Source organism: Atractosteus spatula, chromosome 12 (genome assembly GCF_055471065.1).
Source record: "Atractosteus spatula isolate fAtrSpa1 chromosome 12, fAtrSpa1.hap1, whole genome shotgun sequence".
NCBI lineage: Eukaryota > Metazoa > Chordata > Actinopteri > Semionotiformes > Lepisosteidae > Atractosteus > Atractosteus spatula.
This window is the reverse complement of record NC_142717.1, coordinates 36,497,841-36,517,674: the sequence shown is the minus strand read 5'-3', so window position 1 is coordinate 36,517,674 and position 19,834 is coordinate 36,497,841. Positions and strand designations below refer to the sequence as shown.

The window sequence follows — 19,834 nt, the reverse complement described above, 5'->3', positions numbered from 1 at the left end:
TTGTTACTTTAAAGAAAAAAAGGAGTGCAAACTGAGATGAGGTTTTTCTGGGAATCGCCGAAGAAAGTGTACTTAATTTTCCTTCACTACTCTTTTTATAATCTTTTTTTTAAGGTGGTGATAAAAAATGTAATGTTCTGCTTTATTTTTTACCAGCTGATTGTGCTGCTCAAACTGCATCCTAGCAGAGCTTGTACATATTCACATGTATTTTATTGGGTTCACAAGGGTGTTAGATTTTCACTGAGTCTTTGTTCGAGAATGAAAACCCACTCTTCATTCACTAAATGTCAGTGACGTTAGTAAAACAATGATTAGTTGATTATGTGCACTTTTCTGCTTTTCTTTTCTTTATCAAATGGGAATTTTTAAAACCTGCTGCCTTCATTTGGCAAAAAAGGATTTTAAAGTTTCTTGAACATGTGTTTTGATGCTGTGTGCTGGAGCGTCACTCTTTAGTGATGTTTAACTGCATCACATTAGTGCCTTTTTCTGCATTTTCAAGGGTCTGGCAATGTATCTGTTTTTTTCTAAACTTTGAAGCTTTTAAAGAGTAGAAACTATACTCCAACACTGTCGATGTGCCTATGAACAGCCTCAGGTATTACAAAAATAAAGACACACCCTCCAGATTGCAGCTGCAGATCAGGTGTTTTTTTAGTTTCATATCAGGATAAAATGTAGGTTCTGAAGATTGAATTACATAAAGCACAGGATGCCTAATTTTCTCATGAATTAATCAAGGGAACGGGTATTTTTAGGACCCTGTAATTTTTTATTAGAATCATAACCATGCTAAATCTGCCTTTGGTGAAAAAATTAAAAAATGCATATATAAAGCACTCTTTGTAAATGGAAACCACATTTTATTTCTTTTTTTTTAAATTATAAATATCTCATATTAACAGAGCTTAAATTTCAAAATATTTGGTTCCTTTATCATTTTTCATATTTCCCATTTTATTTTCTTGTTTATGATCACCCCTGGCTGATCATGGTGGTACAGTAGTTAGTATTGCTACCTTGCAGCACCTGGGCCCTAGGTTCAATTCCAGACCTGGGGTGCTGTCTGTGTGGAGTTTGCATGTTCTCCCTGTGTTCTTGTGGGTTTCCTCCAGGTGCTCCAGTTTCCTCCCACAGTCCAAAGACATACTGGTAGGTTAATTGGTTTCTGGTAAATTAGGCCCTCGTGTTTGCATGTTTGTTTGCCCTCTAATGATCTGACATCCTGTCTAGGGTACCCCACCTTGAACCCCTTGCTTGCTGGGATAGGCTCCAGATCCCCCACGACCCTGAATTGGAAACGGGTGAATGGATAATGTCTTATTCACTTTGCAGTTGAAGACTGTTTTTTTTTCAAGTCTAATGTCATAATTCCATTTGTCTTTTTCTTATTTCTCTTTTCATGTCAATTATCAATGTACCCTTGAAGAATGGATTTTAAAATATAAATTTAGAACTTTAAAATTAAATTTTAAAACAGCGATGCACTGTTAAACACTGGGCACATTTAAATGCAAAAGGCGCAGCATTATCTCAGTAATCAAAAAAACATTTCCCAGGGCTGAAAAACAATTTTATTAAAAAAAAAATCTTTGTTTCATGCAATGTCAAGCTCTGTTAGTCATGCGATACATAAAACACACTGTAAGGAGCTTAGATGCGGGTCATCAAGCAGTAATGAGGTGCTGAACAGTTTAAGCTAACCATGAGAGGTCATGAACAATGAACAATGTCGATGTTTTGTAGAAAAAAATCCAGTGTATTTAGGTGCAGTAACTTTTGTCAGGTCAGTACAGTGTTTCATTGTGCTCACAGTTCAAAATATCCTTTTCCGCAGCCTGGATTAGGCCACTGGTAAAGGATACATCACACCAGGGACAACAGAGATACTAGCTCTGTCTGTGTTTTCATCATGAAAGACCTTCTCAAGACTGCCTTCCTGCTGTGGACCCTGCAATTGTCCGTGCAAGATCCAGCTCCTGAAAACCCGCTCTTAAGACCAGGAAATGTCAATGGTGAGGAATTATTAACCACAGGAGCATGTAGAACCTCTGAAAATCTAAGGGACCAATCCAGTATTTCTAGAAATGGAAAGTAGAATAGAGAATAGAGAAGCCTTTTTTTTCCCCCAGTCAATTTTAAAACACAATAGTGCATGACGTATGCACTGTTGATGAGCTGTTTTCTGCACTGACGTAATGCACAGTTAATAAATCTGATTGCCCCTTTGAAATTTGAATATTTTCACTGACGTGCCATAATACGTTTCTGCTGTTCTACTGATGTTATCCTAATTATTTGTGTACAGTAATGTGCAAGTGGATTAAAACACCCTTTTGGTTCTGTGATTTTTAATAAGTGATCCATAAAACTTCAAAACCCTGTAATTGAAAACCCTGTAAAATGAAAAAATGAGCTAATTACCATATTTCCTGTAGGGGAACACAAAACCAGAGGTGAAGAGTATGGGATTTCTTTTTAGATAAATTGTTTTTGGAAAAAATAATTCTTACTTGTTTTGCCCAAGTGAGCTAGAGCTTGCCATCCCGGTCTTCAGTTTCCTCAGAAAATGAGTGTATTCCCACGAGGAAATGCATTCCTTCTGGAGCTGTTTGGACTCGCTTGGCCCAGTTCTCCCAGCCTCCCCCTATGAACTAACGGGTGCTTTATTCTTCAGGCCACACTACTTAAACCCTGCTCTGCACTGAGACTGAGTTCTGTCATTGAGCTATCTTCTGTAACGGGTAGTGCGCTCAGCATTACTAACCTGCCTCCCTGAAGTACACTGGGCCTGATCCTGCCCAGAGGATTCCCAGTCTGTCCTGACCCTCTTCTGTCCGTCAGCACTGGACCAGTGGCACAGTTCCCTGCCAGTATTTCTGTACAGCGGTGCAGCCACCTGTCTCCATCTGCCCTGCCAGCTGCATTTGCCTTCCCCTTCCCTCCGAACCCCGTCTCCATTCAGCTTCCACGTTCTCTGCCAGCCTCTGTCCACCAGCCCAGTTCGGCTATCTCCTCCTGCCTCCAACTCCCTCAGAGCCCTCACTGGGCTATTGCACTTGGGTCATCAGCTAGCCACATGGCAACATTGTTGGGTTACATTAATGTTATTTTACTCCCTTATCCTATGAGATTTAAAAAGGACCAGTTTAGTTACCTTACAATATGTCTTATATAATTTTCAATTAGCTGTAAAATGAATTGCAGGGTTGGATCGTGCCTGAAATGAATGCTTTTCTGCGTGAGCTCGAACATTGGTGAATTCTGGCCCTTTTGCTCCCTTTTGTGCTCCTTGCCGTCAGTCTCATGCCAGTGTCCCTGCCCCCCGCTCTCCTGCAGGAATGCAGGACTGCCCCATCAACGTGTACTTCACCATCGACACTTCGGAGAGCGTCGCCCTCAAAGAGTACCCATGGGGCAGCCAGGTCGAGGAGCTGAAGGTCTTCCTGAGGATGTTTGTGCAGAAGCTGCAGTCCACCACCCTGCTAGCCAAGCAGGTCCAGTGGTCCTATGGCGGGCTGCACTTCTCCGACCGGGTGGAAGTCTTCAGTCAGGTCACCAGCGAAGCTTCCATCTTCCTGGCCAGGGTGAACGCTATTAGCTACATCGGCAGGGGGACCTTCATCGACTGCGCCTTGAGGAACATGACCGAGCAGGTGCAGAGAGAAATGCTGGGAAGCAGGCATCGCCTGCAGTTTGCCGTGGTCCTGACGGACGGCCACATCACAGGAAGCCCCTGTGGAGGGGTCCAGCAAGCCGCGGAGGCCGCCAAGGCTGCTGGGATCAAGATCTTCGTGGTGGCGACCAGCTCTGACACGATGGAGAACGAGCTCAAGCACATCGCGAGTTCTCCTGTCGAGCTTTACCGCAAGGACTACTTAGCCTTCCCAAGTACCTCCCGGGAGTCTGCAGTCAACAGGATCACTGACGCAATGGCAAGTAATGTGTGTCCAGGAACAGGAGGGTGAGAGCATGCACACACATGCAAAGCACACAGATTCAAATTTACAGATTCATGCTTCATCATCCTGAACGGTGAACTACAGTGTTACCAAAGCAGATACAATTAACACAACATTTTCAGTACAAACAGTACATACATCACATGAAACATACTGTACAACTTTATTAAGAGACATACAGCCATACGTTCCTCAGGCTGTGACAGGAGATCACAAAGTGGGCTGCCAGCTCTTTTGAGTCTCCACCCTGCTCCCTCAGCTGTTCTGATACGGGCAGGCGTGGGAATTCTGGGATTAGATTTGTTATTTTGAGGACGAATGTTGGTCTAATCCTTCTTGGTCTCTTGGTCACTTGGGTTTCCCCCCAGCTAATTTTAGAGACTTATGGCAAAATATCCTGGAAGGATGTTGTTAAATGTATTTGGCTGCTTCATATTGCACTTACAGACTGCTGTGGCAGCCAGGCGACATTAGAAATACGTGTTTTTGCAATGCGAAGGAGAGATCAGATGTGCTCCAGTTTTCAGTTTCTCTTTCAATTCAGAAATCTCCAGGGTCTGAATGTGACACTGCACGGCACAGATTCTGTTCTCCCATCCATCCATTTTCTAACTGCTTCCTCCAGTTCAGGGTCACAGGGGAGCCAGAGCCTATCCCAGCAAGCACCGGGCTCAAGGCAGGATACACCCTGGACAGGACGCCAGTCCAATGGAGGGTACACACAGATACAAACACACACACACTCACACCAGGGACAATTACTCAGAAGTCGATGAACCCACCAGTATGTCCACCAGCATGGACTGCGCGAGGAAACCAAAGACAGGGAGAATATTATTGCTTCCTTCTGGTGCTCTAACTGGAATAATGTCTTTTTGTCCCCCACTTTAGGTGAAAGAAGGTGAATATGAGGTGAGAAAATGTTCTTATACCCAGAGACCTACAGTACCAACCCTTTACAACAGTATGGTGTATTTGCATCCTGGGACGCAATGCTAGCAGGACAAGCAGTTTCTCTCTCTGTGTTGTAGCCCTTGCCGCTGAGGTAGTTTGCCCCAACAATTAAAACTAATTGCTCTTTGTAAGAAAGGTATCTCCTTTGTTAAAAACTAACTGGAATTGCCAAGAATCCTTGTAAGGAAATCTAATCTAACAGACCATTTCTATGTCATGCAGCTCAATTGTATAATCAGCCCCTATTGCTTTCGCTTGAACACAGATTCATTTATTGGTGCTTTTCATGTTTATTCTTAGTGTGTAGAACAAGGGTGCCTGAGAAGTGAAGGAGCACATGGCCCTAAAGGATTGAAGGGTGTAAAGGTGAGAATAAGAAGAATAAACTTGTTTTTTATTTCTATTTTGCAGTTTCATTTGAGCTGTCAATTGATATATATATGTTTTGTGATTAATTTGTCCAGGGTGCTAAAGGAAGCATTGGTCCTGTGGGTGATGCGGGGGCCCTAGGACACAGGGTGAGATCAATTGTACCTTCTTGAGTAGAGCACTGTGTTTACATGAGCTGCTGGGCTGCTGCCTTGATTCACTGATGTGATAGAGTCAGTAGAGGGACGGACCCATTACCTCTTAAGAATCTGCAGCAACCTGTGATTCAAAACGTAAAAAATTAAACTGGAAAGGAAAGCTGTTTTGAAAATGAGAAAGATTTTTTAAAAATAAAATGTTTTTGAGGCTGGCTGCCAGCTGGCTCATTCAGGACACAAATAGATCTCTACAGTCCAGACATACCTAGGTTATAGGTCTAGGCTGTGCTATGAGGACAGGGGTGTACAAAAAGGACGAAGTCTTCCCGGAGTTAGCGGACAGTCAGGAGGTCCTTAGCTTGCCGAGAAACAGTGGCCGGCAGTGACATCGGCATGAGCCGCATTAGTTCTACTTATCTCCAGTGAACGAGGGGGACTCGCACTGAAAAAGGCCATAAGAGATCACTTTATTAGCCATATACAATTTCTTGCATTAGGAATTAATCTTTTCACATACCCCAGCTTGTTCTCCATGAGACACAGACAGGGAGAGAAGCTTGAAGTCAGAGCACAGGGTCAGCCATTGTACAGCACCCCTAGAGCAGTTGGGGTTAAGGGCCTTGCTCAGGGACCCAACATAGTACAGTTTGTCTGCCAGTCACGGGATTTGAACCAGCAACCTTTAGGCCACAGGCACAGAGCCACCACTCCGCCCCCTGGTTCTCACTTTTTGTACTCAGTTTCTCAGGATTCAGATATTAAACCATGCTGTCAATTGAAAACTTTCCATTTAAACTTAATAACAAACTTATTATATTTAGTTTTACTAAATATCTTAAAAGCCGCATTAATGATTTTCATCAATTTTGTTTCAGGGAGATCCTGGAATAGAAGGTCCTATAGGTTTGCCTGGGCCTAAGGTATGTATGACTTATATGGCTTAGAAAATGGATATAATACAATAATTATAGACTGGTTAAATTAATTTGTTTTTGACTTTTTCACCATTCAATTTTCAGGGGAATCCTGGCCTTAAAGGAGAAAAGGTAAGGTATACATTTCATTGTATAATATTTCATAATATTAAACCTTTTGAAATGTAACCTATATATTGTTTCTTTATTTATTTTCACAGGGAGATATTGGCACTCCAGGCTTGAAGGTAAGCTTGTTTTAATACATAGAACATTTCCTTAAAACTATAGGAAAGCGCAGCTGTGTAATGGTCCGTTTATTTTTTTCATATAATTCAAGCGGATTAAAGAAAAACTCTCTTTGCAAATGTAGAATTGTATGAGTGGTGAAATATGGTATTAGTGACAGGCAGGAGAGACGGAGAGCATTTATACAATAGTTTATTTGCTCCATTAATGGATAGACTCACAAACGTATGTGACTATACTGTGCTCTTTGAAACAAAACGATACAAGTAATAAAAACACATTGAAAATTCTGCAAGGCACTGATAGTATTAAGTACCCAATTTGAAATAAAAATGTATCTTTTGTGCTAAAACGCTCTCCTATGCAGCGAAACCGGCAAGAGTAAAAATAATTTTGTAGTGTCGTTTGGCATTTATCCCGCTGAAGATGTTACTGGGACAAGATATGTTCTCTGCAGTACATTTTTCAGTCTTATTAGTTGTGTCTAAAGCCCTGCACGTTATGATACACTGCTGTCTCGTTTTTAAAATCGCAGCTACCAGTATTGTAGGAATCTGTGTTTGAAAAGTATTTCGTGCAAGCAACGAAAAGAAAACAATACCCTGGATTCCTTGTTCTGTAGCGTTCATCTTATTGTTCGAACGAGTTTTAAGTTTGTTTCATCTTTTCAAGGGACAACCTGGAGCACCTGGGTACAACGGTGTTGATGGTGTGAAGGTAAAAAATATTTTATTAATCATTGTTCGTATTTTCAAAACATATTATCGCTATTTTTATGTTCTCCTATTCTCCTATGCTGAAGCATTCACAAACACTGCTAATTGTTTTTCTTTGTTCTGTTCAAAGGGGAAGCTCGGCACAATAGGTACTCCTGGATGCAAAGGGGACCCTGGTATGCAGGTAAAATTGAAATTCGTTAGATTAATGACTAATCTCATTGGATGTCCCCAGAAAAATCAGTCCTATCCTGCTGATATTGAGCTATTGCAATTAACTGCATCTATTTCTTCAGAATATCAGACCAAGAAATCAGTTGATTTAGAGAAATTGTGAGATATGTATCCATAGCTAACTCTAACACCTTCTGACAAGCTGTATATTGAAGTTTAGATACTGTACTAAGTTCCTGTGTCCATTAAGTGTGTGATGTAGTGGGTAAATATGTAATGTGCATTATACAAAACCACTTTAACAATACTCTGTGCCAAAAATATTAGATTATTGTTCACACTCCTCGGGTTCAAGAAGATTTTTGTGGAACTGTGGCTGTGGGTATATTAGGAGGCTGAAGTCAATAACAATGGGGACAAAAACAGTAACAGTATACAATTAGATATGTAATAAAGAAATTAAAAGACCAGGAAACTGAAAAAACTAGTATCTGTTCCGTGAACATACAAAACTGGCTTGCATTTGTCTGAACCAAATCCACTCCTTCAGCGTAGGGCAAGAAAAATGTTTCAGTTCACTTTTTATGACTGTTTTAACCTTCTGCTCCTGACAGGGAGATATTGGGCTACAAGGTGACTTTGGAATAAAGGGTGAGGCAGGAGAACCTGGAGAAAAGGTACACCGGAGACCATTCAGATCGAACTGTTCACTCTTTCTGCTGTCTGGAATGGCCTTGGCAGTTGTTTTACTGAAGTTATTCCTGAGAGAAATGTCAGTAGTGATGTTCATCTATTATTTTGCCACCTTTCTGAAGAAAATCTAATACCCACATCTGTCAATGGATATTTTGCTCCCTTCCAGCAACTCATTTTGACAAAGAAGAAGAGTACCTCATTTTGAATATCTTCAAGCCTGGTAACATTACAAAATCAATCTCTAACCGACCTGCTGTATCCATTTTCTGACCACTTCATCCAATTCAATTCAGGAGCCTTGGCAAGCAATGGGTACAAGGCAAAATACACCCTGGGCATTACGCCCATCCATCACAGGGCACTCAGACACTCAAACACTCACACACTCACACCACGGCCAACTTTCCCAGAAACCAATTAACCTACCAGTCTCTGCGAGAGGAAATTACAGCACCCAGAGGAAACAAACATGGGGAGAACATACAAACTCCATACAGACAGCACAACAGCTCAGAAATTGAACCCAGGGCCTCAGCTCTCACTCTTTAATATAAATATAGACTTTTATAGACTTTAACTAGAAATGCAATGTAATTAAAGCTGACAAGTCACCAGAAACGAATGCACCTTGTTTTGGAAAGTATTGATGTCTACAGTATATCTATTTCAGCCACTCATATGTAAGTACTGCTCTAGTTCTCTTCGCTTTGCTTGTCGTGTGAATTTTGGTGACAAAATCCCAGAAGCATTTCCGTGTCAGAGTCACCAGTCAGAGCGCCGGCAGTGGAGCTGATAGGTGCTGCGCCCTTCGTCAGTTAATAATCTAGAATTATCTTTTCAAATATTTTCATCTCAGGGTGTCGCTGGGCAGAGTGGCAGACCGGGAGCCCAGGGCAGTAAGGGAGACAGTGGAGGAAAGGTAGAGTTCGGAGCGTGCCTCAGTGTCACCCTTTCAAACGAGATAATAATCCCCCAACAGTGCTTAGGAGATAAAGACTTCTGTCTGTTACACAGGGCATCATCGGTTACATGGGATATCCAGGTGTGCCGGGGCAAAAGGGACAAAAGGTAACCTTCATTATGAGGTCTATGTTTAGAATTAAAACTTTTCTGTCAGTCAAAATAAATATACTTTACTACCATCAATCCTTATTTTCATTATCAGGGAACGCTGGGGCTTCCTGGTGATTCAGGCGATATTGTAAGTAATCTATATACTTTCTGTTTCCCATAGGGGGTTCAAAACTCAAAACCTATAACGATTATCAGTAAATAGGTCAATAACAATGTCTGTGCTGCTCTAGAATGTCTTACTAACTTGCATCCTTCACCTTCAGAAGGTCACTGGGTCACTGTTATGAAATATACAATACTCCCTCACAATTATTGAAGACCTAAATCCTGTAGCACACTATGCACAGCCAAATGATTTATATATACTCCTGCTTTATTTAGAATCAAGCTTCTTTGTGTAAGGAGATCTCCCTTGTCAGGTAAATCAAGTACTATTTTAGCCATATCTGAAAACCGAGACATAACGAACTGAGACTCATCTTCTACTTCTACATCTTCTACTGTCCTAACGATATCTTCTTAGTAACTAGATCTTAGATCCTCAAGTCCTGGGAAACCCAGTCCAGAGCATTCTGTAGGTCACCATTAAATTACCAGTTTCTAAAGAAATGGACAATTAAATGGGTGTTTTGGTAAATCAAGTAATTTAGAGATTATCTATGACTAAATACACTTCATCCATCAAGGACAGTGGATATTTTAACTGAAGGGATTAATTGCTTGATTCATCAACATCTTAAAAGTGTTATCTCTCCTTAGCGACAGGTGACCTGTGGCTCTGTCCTACCGGACCGTCATTGCTGACCAAATGCGTCTCTTATGATTACTAGGAGGAAGCTGTTGAAAGGAAAGAAATATCACTCACCCTGTCCTGATATAAGAAAAGAGACATTATACGGATAATATGGGAATCTTGGAAATGTAATGCACGGGTTTAAGGCTTTCCCAGAGGTTCAAACATTCATTTTGTGTAAGAGGGTATGATGTTTTGTAAAATACAGCAGAAAAAAAAGTATACAGTTTAACCTCTAAGCTTTTAGCTTTAGCACTTCTCTTCAAAACATCTTTTTTTATCCAGTTTTGCAATCTATTTAATGCAAAGTTAAGCCCTTACTATCACGATGAAGTCCAGAAGTAATAGAAACTACCTGCTCATTGATTCCTGGTGTACAAATACAGAACCACGAATTATAGTCGTTGGCTGAATTCTGTCCTAGATAAAAGCTCAAATAACCTGTTTCCAAGAAAGCACATGAGAGAAATCAGTTTGTATTCTCTGAAGAGAACTGTTGCGGTTAAAGTTTGCTTTTGTTAACTATGACTGAATCTGTCTTTCTTTGTTAACATGACAAGATAAGAACACTTACAAATGAGTGGGAGACATTCAGCTCATCAGGGTCTTTTGCTTTTTTCAGAAGCTAATTTATTCCTATATTATCTAGTGGACTCTTGATAGAAGTCAGGGTATGCAATTCAGCAACGCGGAGCACAGGTTACAAGTGGAAATGATTCTAAACCTGAGACCTGGAGGCATGTCTTTACACACAGGGTGGTTGGGGATATGAAACAAGGTAGTCACCCATGTTGCTGAATCTGGTGCTCTGTTTTACTACCAGAAATGACTGGATGAGTTCCTTGGATCAATGAACTACAAACTACTAAACAGTCAAGATAGGCCAGACGGCCTTCTGTATTTTTGTAACTGCTCTTATGTTGTAACAGTTAAATAAACTCTGTGGCGAAGTGCCTGTTGCTCTGCTAAAACGACTGAGCAGTGACTTTTAGAGGCACTGTTGTTGACCTGCTGAACTTGAATTCTCAGGGCACGAGAGGTGACAGTGGAGCAACTGGACCACAGGGTACAACCGGGGGCAAAGGAGATAAGGTACAGTACATAATTTTGAAAGTGGTTGCAGGCTGATTCTCTTTGCTTGTTTGAAATCGTAAAGACTACAATCCTTTGATTATGTCATGTGTTTTAGGGAGAATTAGGCCCTGAGGGTGAGAGGGGACTACCTGGTAAACTAGGAGATAAGGGAGTCTCGGTGAGTGAGTTTGGATTCCAACCATAATCGACCCAAAGTGAGGTAAATAAATATTGACCCTCCCAGTGTCATTTGCCAGCTTGTTGACGTGAAATACACAATGCAGCCCACAGGCTTTGATTCTTTCCTTATCAACACAGAAACTGTGCTGGAACGTTTGAAGTTAACTTACTGTAAGATCTTTGAAAAAAAAACAACAAAAATACTCATGCATGAAATATCGCCACTCTGGAACTAGGCCATGCCATCAGTCCACTGTAACCAGAATTCCTCAAAAAGACCAAAGATGCAAAAGGGTTTGGGCAAGTGCTGCTGGTGTGACAAGAGTCACTCTCCCTGCCCCTGCTGGGATTCAATCCTGGTCGCTCATGGGCTCCGCGCAAACCAGACAGTGGGGGATTGAAACCACTGCCTAGATTTCGGAGGCAGGTCTCATCACCTCTGTTCCCCCTCAACGCGCTGAGCCCTGTTGCACTGGATTTGGCTGGGCTTAGGACAGCAGGGGGAGTTTCCATAGCAACGACAACCCTTGTGACCTTTCGCTGCGACCTGCCAGGCACCTGTGAGCTTCTGAACCAAATTCTGTGGGCTTTGGACTGTGGACAGTGAAATTGTGAGAGACGGATGCATTACTTACCTCTCCCAGGCTGTTGGTATTCAAGAGTGGTAAAATTGAGTTGATAGGAATGGTTCAAAACAAGAGGAGGCCATTTGGCCCACCCAGAACATTTGGGTTTTAGTAAACCTCAGACCTGTCAAGCACTGTCCACAACCCTTATAACAATCAGCACTTCTGGACTGGAGTGGGGAACAAAGACAAAAATAATAATTGGCCCCACATTTGAAAACAATAAGCTGGGATGAAAAAAACATCTGGCGGTTGTTAGTTTAAAGGTGTTGATATCAGTGATGACGTCGGGAGGCTCAAACACTAATTTAATTATTACTCTATCAATTTTCCCAGGGGCCTCCGGGTTTCCCAGGAGTTAGAGGTACAGCTGGAGAAAGTGGTGCTCCAGGACAGCGTGTGAGTAGTGAAAACCTCTTCTGTAAGTAAGGGTGTCGTTTCAATTCCAGCAGTTATACAAAAGAATGAAATGTTTGACTCACTGCACAGGTGTATTCTTACTGCTCTATGAGAAGGACTTTCCTAAATTCGCAGTCTTTCTGTACCTTAGCAGATTTACCTTAATTAGAGATCTTGCACACTTGACTTCAGGGAAAAAAGCCACAAACACTGATATACAAATAGCGGTGCAAATTCAGTGTGTTGAGACATGGAAGACCTTCAAAATTATCTGCTGTGTCTCATTTTCTGTCAGTAGTACTTCTGGAGTAGGTTGTATGTTTTAAGACATTAAAAGGCAAAGTTATAACATAACACAGAAGTCATTTTTTAATTCACTTGTGTGTCGTACGTTCTACATCGCATTCAAGTTATCAAATCATGATATTGCACTATAATGGACTCAGAATTCAAGTCAGTTTCACCTTCATGTTTTTCTTCTGATGGACAAATATACAGTAAGGTTCTCTTTGAGCTGTTTAAAGGATTTTATTAAACGCTGAATATCTGTCTTTGTTAGGGATCTCCTGGGGAGGAAGGTAATATAGGACCCAGAGGAGACACGGGGGCACCAGGCGCCAAGGTGAGTTCTGCGTGTTTCCACTGACTCCACACACAGAGCGTGCAGTGGCAAGCCTGAGCCTTGCAGCCTAACATGCCCAAATCGCTTACAGAGCAAACACAATGGAAATAATGGGTTTCCTGTTGCGGGAAACCTCAGTAGCTTTCCCAGAGAGGCCACACACACAAAGAGAAATAAAAGGGCAGAAAGAGATGGTCTTTTTCACTAAGTTAATTTGGATTTGCTATTCTGTTGTGATTTATAGTTATATTTATAGCTTAGGCTTCTGCATTGTGCAAGGCCTGAGGTGAAGTCATGCAGGAAAAGCAGCTGTCTGGGGATGCTCATTTTAATAGGCCAGTCCTCTGCTGTAGATTTTCTGCAATTTGAAATAACAGAGTCAACAGAACGCTTGCAAAGCCATGCACAGCATTAATAAAGCTGGGATTCTGCCTTTGTGTGTTTCAGGGGGATCAAGGAAAAGATGGGTACAATTTTGTGGGTCCGAGAGGAATACAGGTATGGTGTAATGGAAGTATGTGATGTAAAATTGGTGATGTTTTGCTGATGTTTTCTGCAGCTGAATAAGCCTCCTTTTCTGATTATTGTCAGGGAGACAGAGGGGATCCAGGCTCACCAGGACTGCAGGTGAGATGACAGAAAAAAATGTGCGCCCATATTTCTAATTATCAAGCGGGAGTCTCTGTTCTGTTCTGCACAGTGATTCACTGTGGGATGCAGGAAGGTCATCAAGCATGTTGAGCGGTAAGAGGCTCATTGAACTGACTGTTTCATTGTGCAGCGCAGGAAGGAGTTCCCCAAAGGCTCTTAGGAGACACAGTGCCCTATTTCCTGCTTAGCACAGAGCTGGACATTTGCTCCCTGACAGTGCTGTGATTCCACCCTGGGCTTCTCAGGGCAGTGTGAGTGTGTTTGGTGAGTTGGGGGTGGGGATACTACATTGCGACCTTTATTATTTTATCTTTATTCATAGAAATGGAACAAATTCCATGACAGAAACTACAACATGTAGTTTACTTTGAGCCTGAACTCTCCTGTTTGCAGGTGTGTGAAGAGAGAAAAACATGCCCGTCCAGCCGGTGTGTCATTCCTGCTCAAAGGCTGATGTAAATCAATCTGTGTTCCAGGGCTCCAGAGGGTACTATGGAGACAAGGGAGCCCAAGGACCCAAAGGAGCACAGGGAGAGCCAGTAAGTGACAGGCTGGTGCTGGAGAAGGGCAGTGCAGAGACACACTGATTGACGGTTCTGTTCACAATGTCTCCTGTTACGCTGTGATGCACATCCACCAGAAGACATTGACATCACCTGCTGCATTCTTAGTTTCTTATTGTTGTTTGAAGCTGTGAAGAGTTTATTAATCTTTGTAATATGCAAAGAAACACACACGTGTTGAACACTGGAATTTATAGGCTTAAGCTAATTGCATAAATTACCTTTTTATATTTATTTGTTGGGTAATTGCATGCACATAATTCGTATCCTATAAGAACCAAAACATACTTTTTTGATCAGCTCAGTTATTTCAAATGCCTGGGCACGCTGTGAGTGCATCTCAAAGTGTAAAAGTCTGGGTTTGGCTGTGTATACCTTTGAGGAAATAATTGCATGTTGTCAGTGACGCATTCTCTGTGCAGTCATCTGAGCCCTTGTTGCAGCTGCTTTCAGGGGTGTTCTGAGTTCACATTTGTTTCAGTGTAATATGTCTGCGTGTTCTGGAGGGTGACATGGCTAGACAAAGAGTTTTTACCTTTTTCTCCTATTTAACTCCTTGGTGGCATTGGGTGTATGTTTTGGGTCACTGCCGTTCTACATGGTGAAGTGCCACCCAATACGTGTGGAAGCATTTTCTTCTACGTCAGCAGACTGAATGCTTCTATAAACATCAGATGTCATTCGGCTGCTGTCATCATTAGTTACATCAACAATAAAGATCAGTGATCTAGTTCCAGAGGTGACCATATATACCAAAGGAAAGACATTAGCTCCACCAGGCTTCACAGAATAGTCTGTCTGTAAAACATTCTGCTGGTTTATCTCCACACTTCCAACCAATTATAAACTGGGAAATTCCGATCAGTTCATGGTGCTGATGGGAGGTTTACATCCTGCGGTGTAGACTGTAAATTCTGCATCAACGTAAGGTTGTTTAGGGTTTTCTTTGACTTGATATTTCTTTTACTTGATGTTTTGTGCAGTTCTGCACTCATGTTAAACAGGTTATTTTAGATCCAGCCCTTAGAGCCCAGAACAATATACTGCAGTGGTTGAGGTACAGCCAAATCACAGCTGGCTCACCACTGAGTCGCAGAGAATTGCCAGTGAGCTGATGTGTGTTCTTATGGTCAATTTGTTTCTTGGTTTTTCAAGGAAAAGAAAGAATATTGTGTGGTACCACGTACAATAATGAACAAACGTGAACCATCATCATGGCATGAAAGACTTGGTACCTAAACAAACTGTATTAATCCAAAAATAATATAAAAACAGGAATAAAGGAGTAGAAAAAAGGAAACCAGAGATTTGGGAGAGATAAGCAAAGAAAAAAAAGGGAAAAGAAAGAAAAAAGTAGTAAAAAGACAGAAGAGGGAAGTCACGGTCTTCAAGGTCTTTCATATGTCTGGGCCGAGCTGCAAGCTTTTAAAGCAGTTTAAAAATGGCCGCCAGGGAGAATACGGTTTTGCAGTTGAGTCACAGAGGGAAAACCTAATTCTTTCTTGGCCACAGGGGGAGCCAGGGCCCGAAGGTGAGCCGGGAGACAGAGGTGTGCGGGGTCAGCCGGGGCCACCGGTGAGTCTCCTCTCCGAAATACAGCAGAGGGCCCCCCTTCTGAAAGAGCCAGCAATGTAGCAGAGTTTTCGTAATAAATTAGGTCCGGTTTTACTGAATGGATCGAACCCATGAATGAAAAGTTATTCTGAGTTGTGTGCGAGTTTTTCTGAGGCGATGAGTGAGACGTGCCGTTTAGCATCTATGATTAGACTCTTAGCAGTTACAGCATTCCATGTGGCGTTATCTACAAATGTTTCCTATCATTAACAGTGCCATTTTGATTTGCAGAAAATGCAGTCCAGTCTGGATGTTGTATGTATTCCTGAAAGTATTTTCGATCCACCTGTCACAACTAATAATTGCAGCACCAACCAGTGCTTACAGCTTAGAGTGCTTAATTATTCACGACAAAGCACGCCATGTATTTTTCAATCTTTGTGTACACAATAAAGTTTTTGATCGTGTTTAATGTATCCTAGGGTGTGCCGGGTACTCGAGGACGCTCTGGTTTAACGGTGAGTTTCACTTCTTGCAAATACCATCCTGTTCAAAGACGCATTGTATTGAGCTTCACCCATGTGACCCCTCTGCATTCTCTCACCAGGACTGTGAAATAATGGGATATGTCAGAGAGACATGCGGCTGTTGTGGTGAGACTTTTTTCCCCCCCTGTCTTCACAGACTGGCCCCATCTTAAAAGTAATCTGCCTTGTTATTTTTATGGCTTTTGTCTTACAAATAATACAACAATTCTCATTTTTGTTAGTGTATCTGTTAGATACTGTGTGAAAGTGTGCGGAAATACAGTCCAGAAACATCGAGCTTGTTACAGGTTATAATACGCTGTGGGAGCCTGGTGTTGGTGAAGAAATCTTGAACTGGTAATGGTAAAAGGAATACATTATTTATGTTAAAGGTAAAAGTTGTACATTCCTTTTTTTTCCCTCCAACAGACTGTGAAAAACTATGCCGGCCCCTGGATCTTGTGTTTGTTATTGACAGCTCTGAAAGTATTGGGAAAACGAACTTCAGCCTTGCTAAAAACTTTGTCATCAGTGTTGCCAACCGACTGGGAAAAATGTCTAAGAATGTTTCTGACATTTCAGGTAAGGAGATGGTCAGTTTCTTGTAAAATGTTGGGTTTATGTTTGTTTGTCTTTTTATGCCCATGCTGGCAATTTTGTCAACTGTGATCCACTGTGTGGGGAACCCAATTGAACTTCACAGCAGTGAAAAAGAGGCATCCAACCACACATGTTTAATGAAAAACAAAGTCTAGGAATACCCTGGCCAACACAAGCCTACCCACGAAGCTCTGGCAGTGTGCAACCAGGTGGTAAATGCAGTTATAAGTCTCAGTGGGCTAATAACCTTGATCTGAACTGGTGACATCTGGACTACAGGACTCGACAGAGTCTGAAAAATGCCTTTAATGAAGAAACTAAAAGAGAGCTATATAGCTCTGACAGAAAAAGGGCATTTCTGGTGACCAAAACTTTAAAATGCTAATGAAGGTGTTTGACAGTGGAATCAAAAGCACAGACAATTCTGGACCATTTGCACTGCTGTGGCGAAACGTCACCTGTCACAGCACAAACCCGCCACTCAGACCTCTGCCCCGTGCGCCCAGGTTCCCGGCTGGGCGTGGTGCAGTACAGCCACCAGGGGGCCGTGCAGGCCATACGGATGGACGACCCGGAAGTGACCTCGGTCGCCTCGTTCAAAGCCAAGGTCAAGGCGATGGAGTGGATCGCGGGCGGGACCTGGACTCCCTCGGCCCTGAAGTTCACGTACGAGCGGCTGATCATGCCAGGGCGGCGGCCCGGCACCAAGGTGGTCGCCATCGTCATCACGGACGGCCGGTACGACCCGAAGGACGTGGACAACCTGGGAGCCCTCTGCGGGGGCGTGGAGGTGTACGCCATCGCCATCGGTGACATGTTCGACACCAGCGCCGAAAGGCAGTCCTTGGAGAAAATCGCCTGCGACACGAGTGACAGAGTGAAGACTCTCAGCGTTTACGCCGAGCTGACCGCTGAAGAGTTTCTGGAGGAAATTGAACAAATCCTTTGCCCGGGTAAGTTCTTTCCTTCCTCTTCCATTGACTGGTTTTGTGTACATCCCATGTTTTGACAGCTTTGTAACCACGCCTCATTTACAATATTTCAGAGCCGGATCATATCTGCCCAGACCTGAAGTGTGCCTCGGGTAAGAAACAGTGGAATTTCTCGTAGCTTTTGGACATTTTCATTTTTTAATTGAGTCCGAAGAAATGTGACATTCCTGGAAATTTACGTGTCATGATGAATGTTCATTTTTATTTTGATGCTGAGATGTGGTGCAAAATACATTCACTTTTTTTCTAAATTATAAGAATGATTTTTTAAGAATGATACACTACTTGAAAAATGTCCATTTTATTGATTTAATGTGCAGTTTTATAAAACCGTGCAGGAACTGTAACATTAGTTGTTCCTGTTTCTTTAGACTTACTAAACTTTAGAAGTACTTAAGAATGTACTGCAGTTTTAACTTGATTTCAGAGGAATTGGTTAATGTTTTAAATTTGTCTTGATATCCAAGCTCATTGATCCTTTACTCATATATCCAATTCACTTACTTCAGTGAAAGATGCTTGAAATTTAAATGTGGATTTTTGTTTTTCATTGAAAGACTTCTCAACTCATTAACATCGCGACTAATTTTCATTGCTCTCATTAGAGAACCCCGGGGGAATTCAAGGTGTTTTGAAAACGACGGTAACCAGTCACAAACTACAGAAAAGTAAAACCAGCTGTTTTAAAGCTGATGCTCCATGTGATGGAAGAAGAGATATTAAAAACACAACAAATGAGTATTGGCTGTGATTTGATCTCTCTCGCCATATGAAGTAATTGGAACGGCACTTAGTCATCAGAAAACATGCCCTAAAAGGATATTTGTTTCCAGCAAACATTCAAGCTGCGTTTGCACATTTCATACGACAGGCTGGTGTCATTCTCGTTGTCGTTGCAGGACTCAGCGTGGCTCCTCTCGTCCAGCGGCCCGTGGACATCCTGTTCTTCGTCGACGGCTCGGAGCGAATGGGAGCCGACAACTTCGTGACCGCCCTGCGCTTCGTCGAGCAGATCTCCCTGGCGCTCAGGCTGGCGCCGAGGGAAACGGATCACAGGGGAGCGCGCCTGGCGGTGCTGCAGTACGGGGGCGAGCAGGAGCAGGACGTGCTCCTGGAGTTCTCCCACAGGGCCGCCGGCGTGAGCTCCCTGGCCTCCCGGGCCGTGTACCGCGACTCCTCCTCCGCCCTGGGGAGCGCCATTCTCTTCGCCGTGCGCAGCCTGGTGAACGGCCGGGGCGGCCGCTTCCGGGAGATGCGCAAACACGCGGAGATATCCTTCGTTTTCATCACGGATGGCGTGACCAGTGACGACAAGATGGAAGAGAGCATCCGGGCGATGAGGGAGGCAAATGTAGTCGGCACCGCGATTGCCGTCGGCTCCGATATTGACCACGGCCGGTTACTGCAGCTCGTTTTCAACGACAGCGCCTCGATCTTGCGTTTCAGGCGCTACAGTGACCTGATGTCTACAAGGGTCGTCAAACACATCGCACATTTTCTTGGCTAAATTAAGAGTGATGTCCCCTTTACAGCCCAGGTTGTATATGTCATATGTTCAGCATTCAAATATGCAAATGCTAATGTAAACATTGCAACGCTGCTTCTAGCGCTAATGAAAGAACTGCCGCACTTTTTTCTATCTGTCTATTCAGTACATACCAGGTAATTATCCAAACCCGTTCACTGAAGAAAATTAAATCATTATCATATCTTTATTTACTTGGCAAAGCTTCATCTTAAATCTGTACATTTACTCACATAAGTGTTATTTCTTCAAGTTAAAAGAGTAGCATAGGAATATTAGATTACCAAATTGTCTTTTGTCAAAGCTAGGTGTGTTGTTGTCTGTCATAAATATTGGATAGTTATTCTGTTAAAAAAACAAAACTATAGCGGACTTCAGCTTTGTAATTTTTTTTTGGATTTTGTTCATCATTCAGGGAACTTAATTTAATAAATATAAAGTGGATAACTAAAGTAAATC

At 42.5% G+C, this 19,834-nt stretch overlaps 1 protein-coding gene across 1 annotated transcript; it reads left to right on the top strand.

Moving 5' to 3' along the window:
- The first annotated feature begins 1,912 nt into the window (after positions 1–1,912).
- On the top strand, positions 1,913–19,598 carry LOC148822982 (collagen alpha-2(VI) chain-like). The gene is made up of 28 exons (XM_088929259.1): positions 1,913–2,018; positions 3,343–3,938; positions 4,857–4,877; positions 5,220–5,285; positions 5,384–5,437; positions 6,322–6,366; positions 6,466–6,492; positions 6,582–6,608; positions 7,282–7,326; positions 7,456–7,509; positions 8,114–8,176; positions 9,052–9,114; positions 9,210–9,263; positions 9,361–9,396; positions 11,092–11,154; positions 11,252–11,314; positions 12,279–12,341; positions 12,901–12,963; positions 13,411–13,461; positions 13,555–13,590; positions 14,091–14,153; positions 15,690–15,752; positions 16,214–16,249; positions 16,339–16,384; positions 16,688–16,840; positions 17,365–17,811; positions 17,904–17,942; positions 18,750–19,598. The coding sequence occupies exons 1-28, from the start codon at positions 1,916–1,918 to the stop codon at positions 19,355–19,357; spliced, it is 3,048 nt and encodes a 1,015-aa protein (XP_088785385.1). The 5' UTR covers positions 1,913–1,915; the 3' UTR covers positions 19,358–19,598.
- Positions 19,599–19,834: the final 236 nt, after the last annotated feature.

Coding starts and splice junctions, on each gene's coding strand:
- LOC148822982 (XM_088929259.1), top strand. CDS start 1,916: ATGAAAGACCTTCTCAAGACTGCCTTCCTGCTGTGGACCCTGCAATTG. Junction 2,019..3,342: donor AAGACCAGGAAATGTCAATG/GTGAGGAATTAT, acceptor GCTCTCCTGCAG/GAATGCAGGACTGCCCCATC. Junction 9,397..11,091: donor CTGGTGATTCAGGCGATATT/GTAAGTAATCTA, acceptor TTGAATTCTCAG/GGCACGAGAGGTGACAGTGG.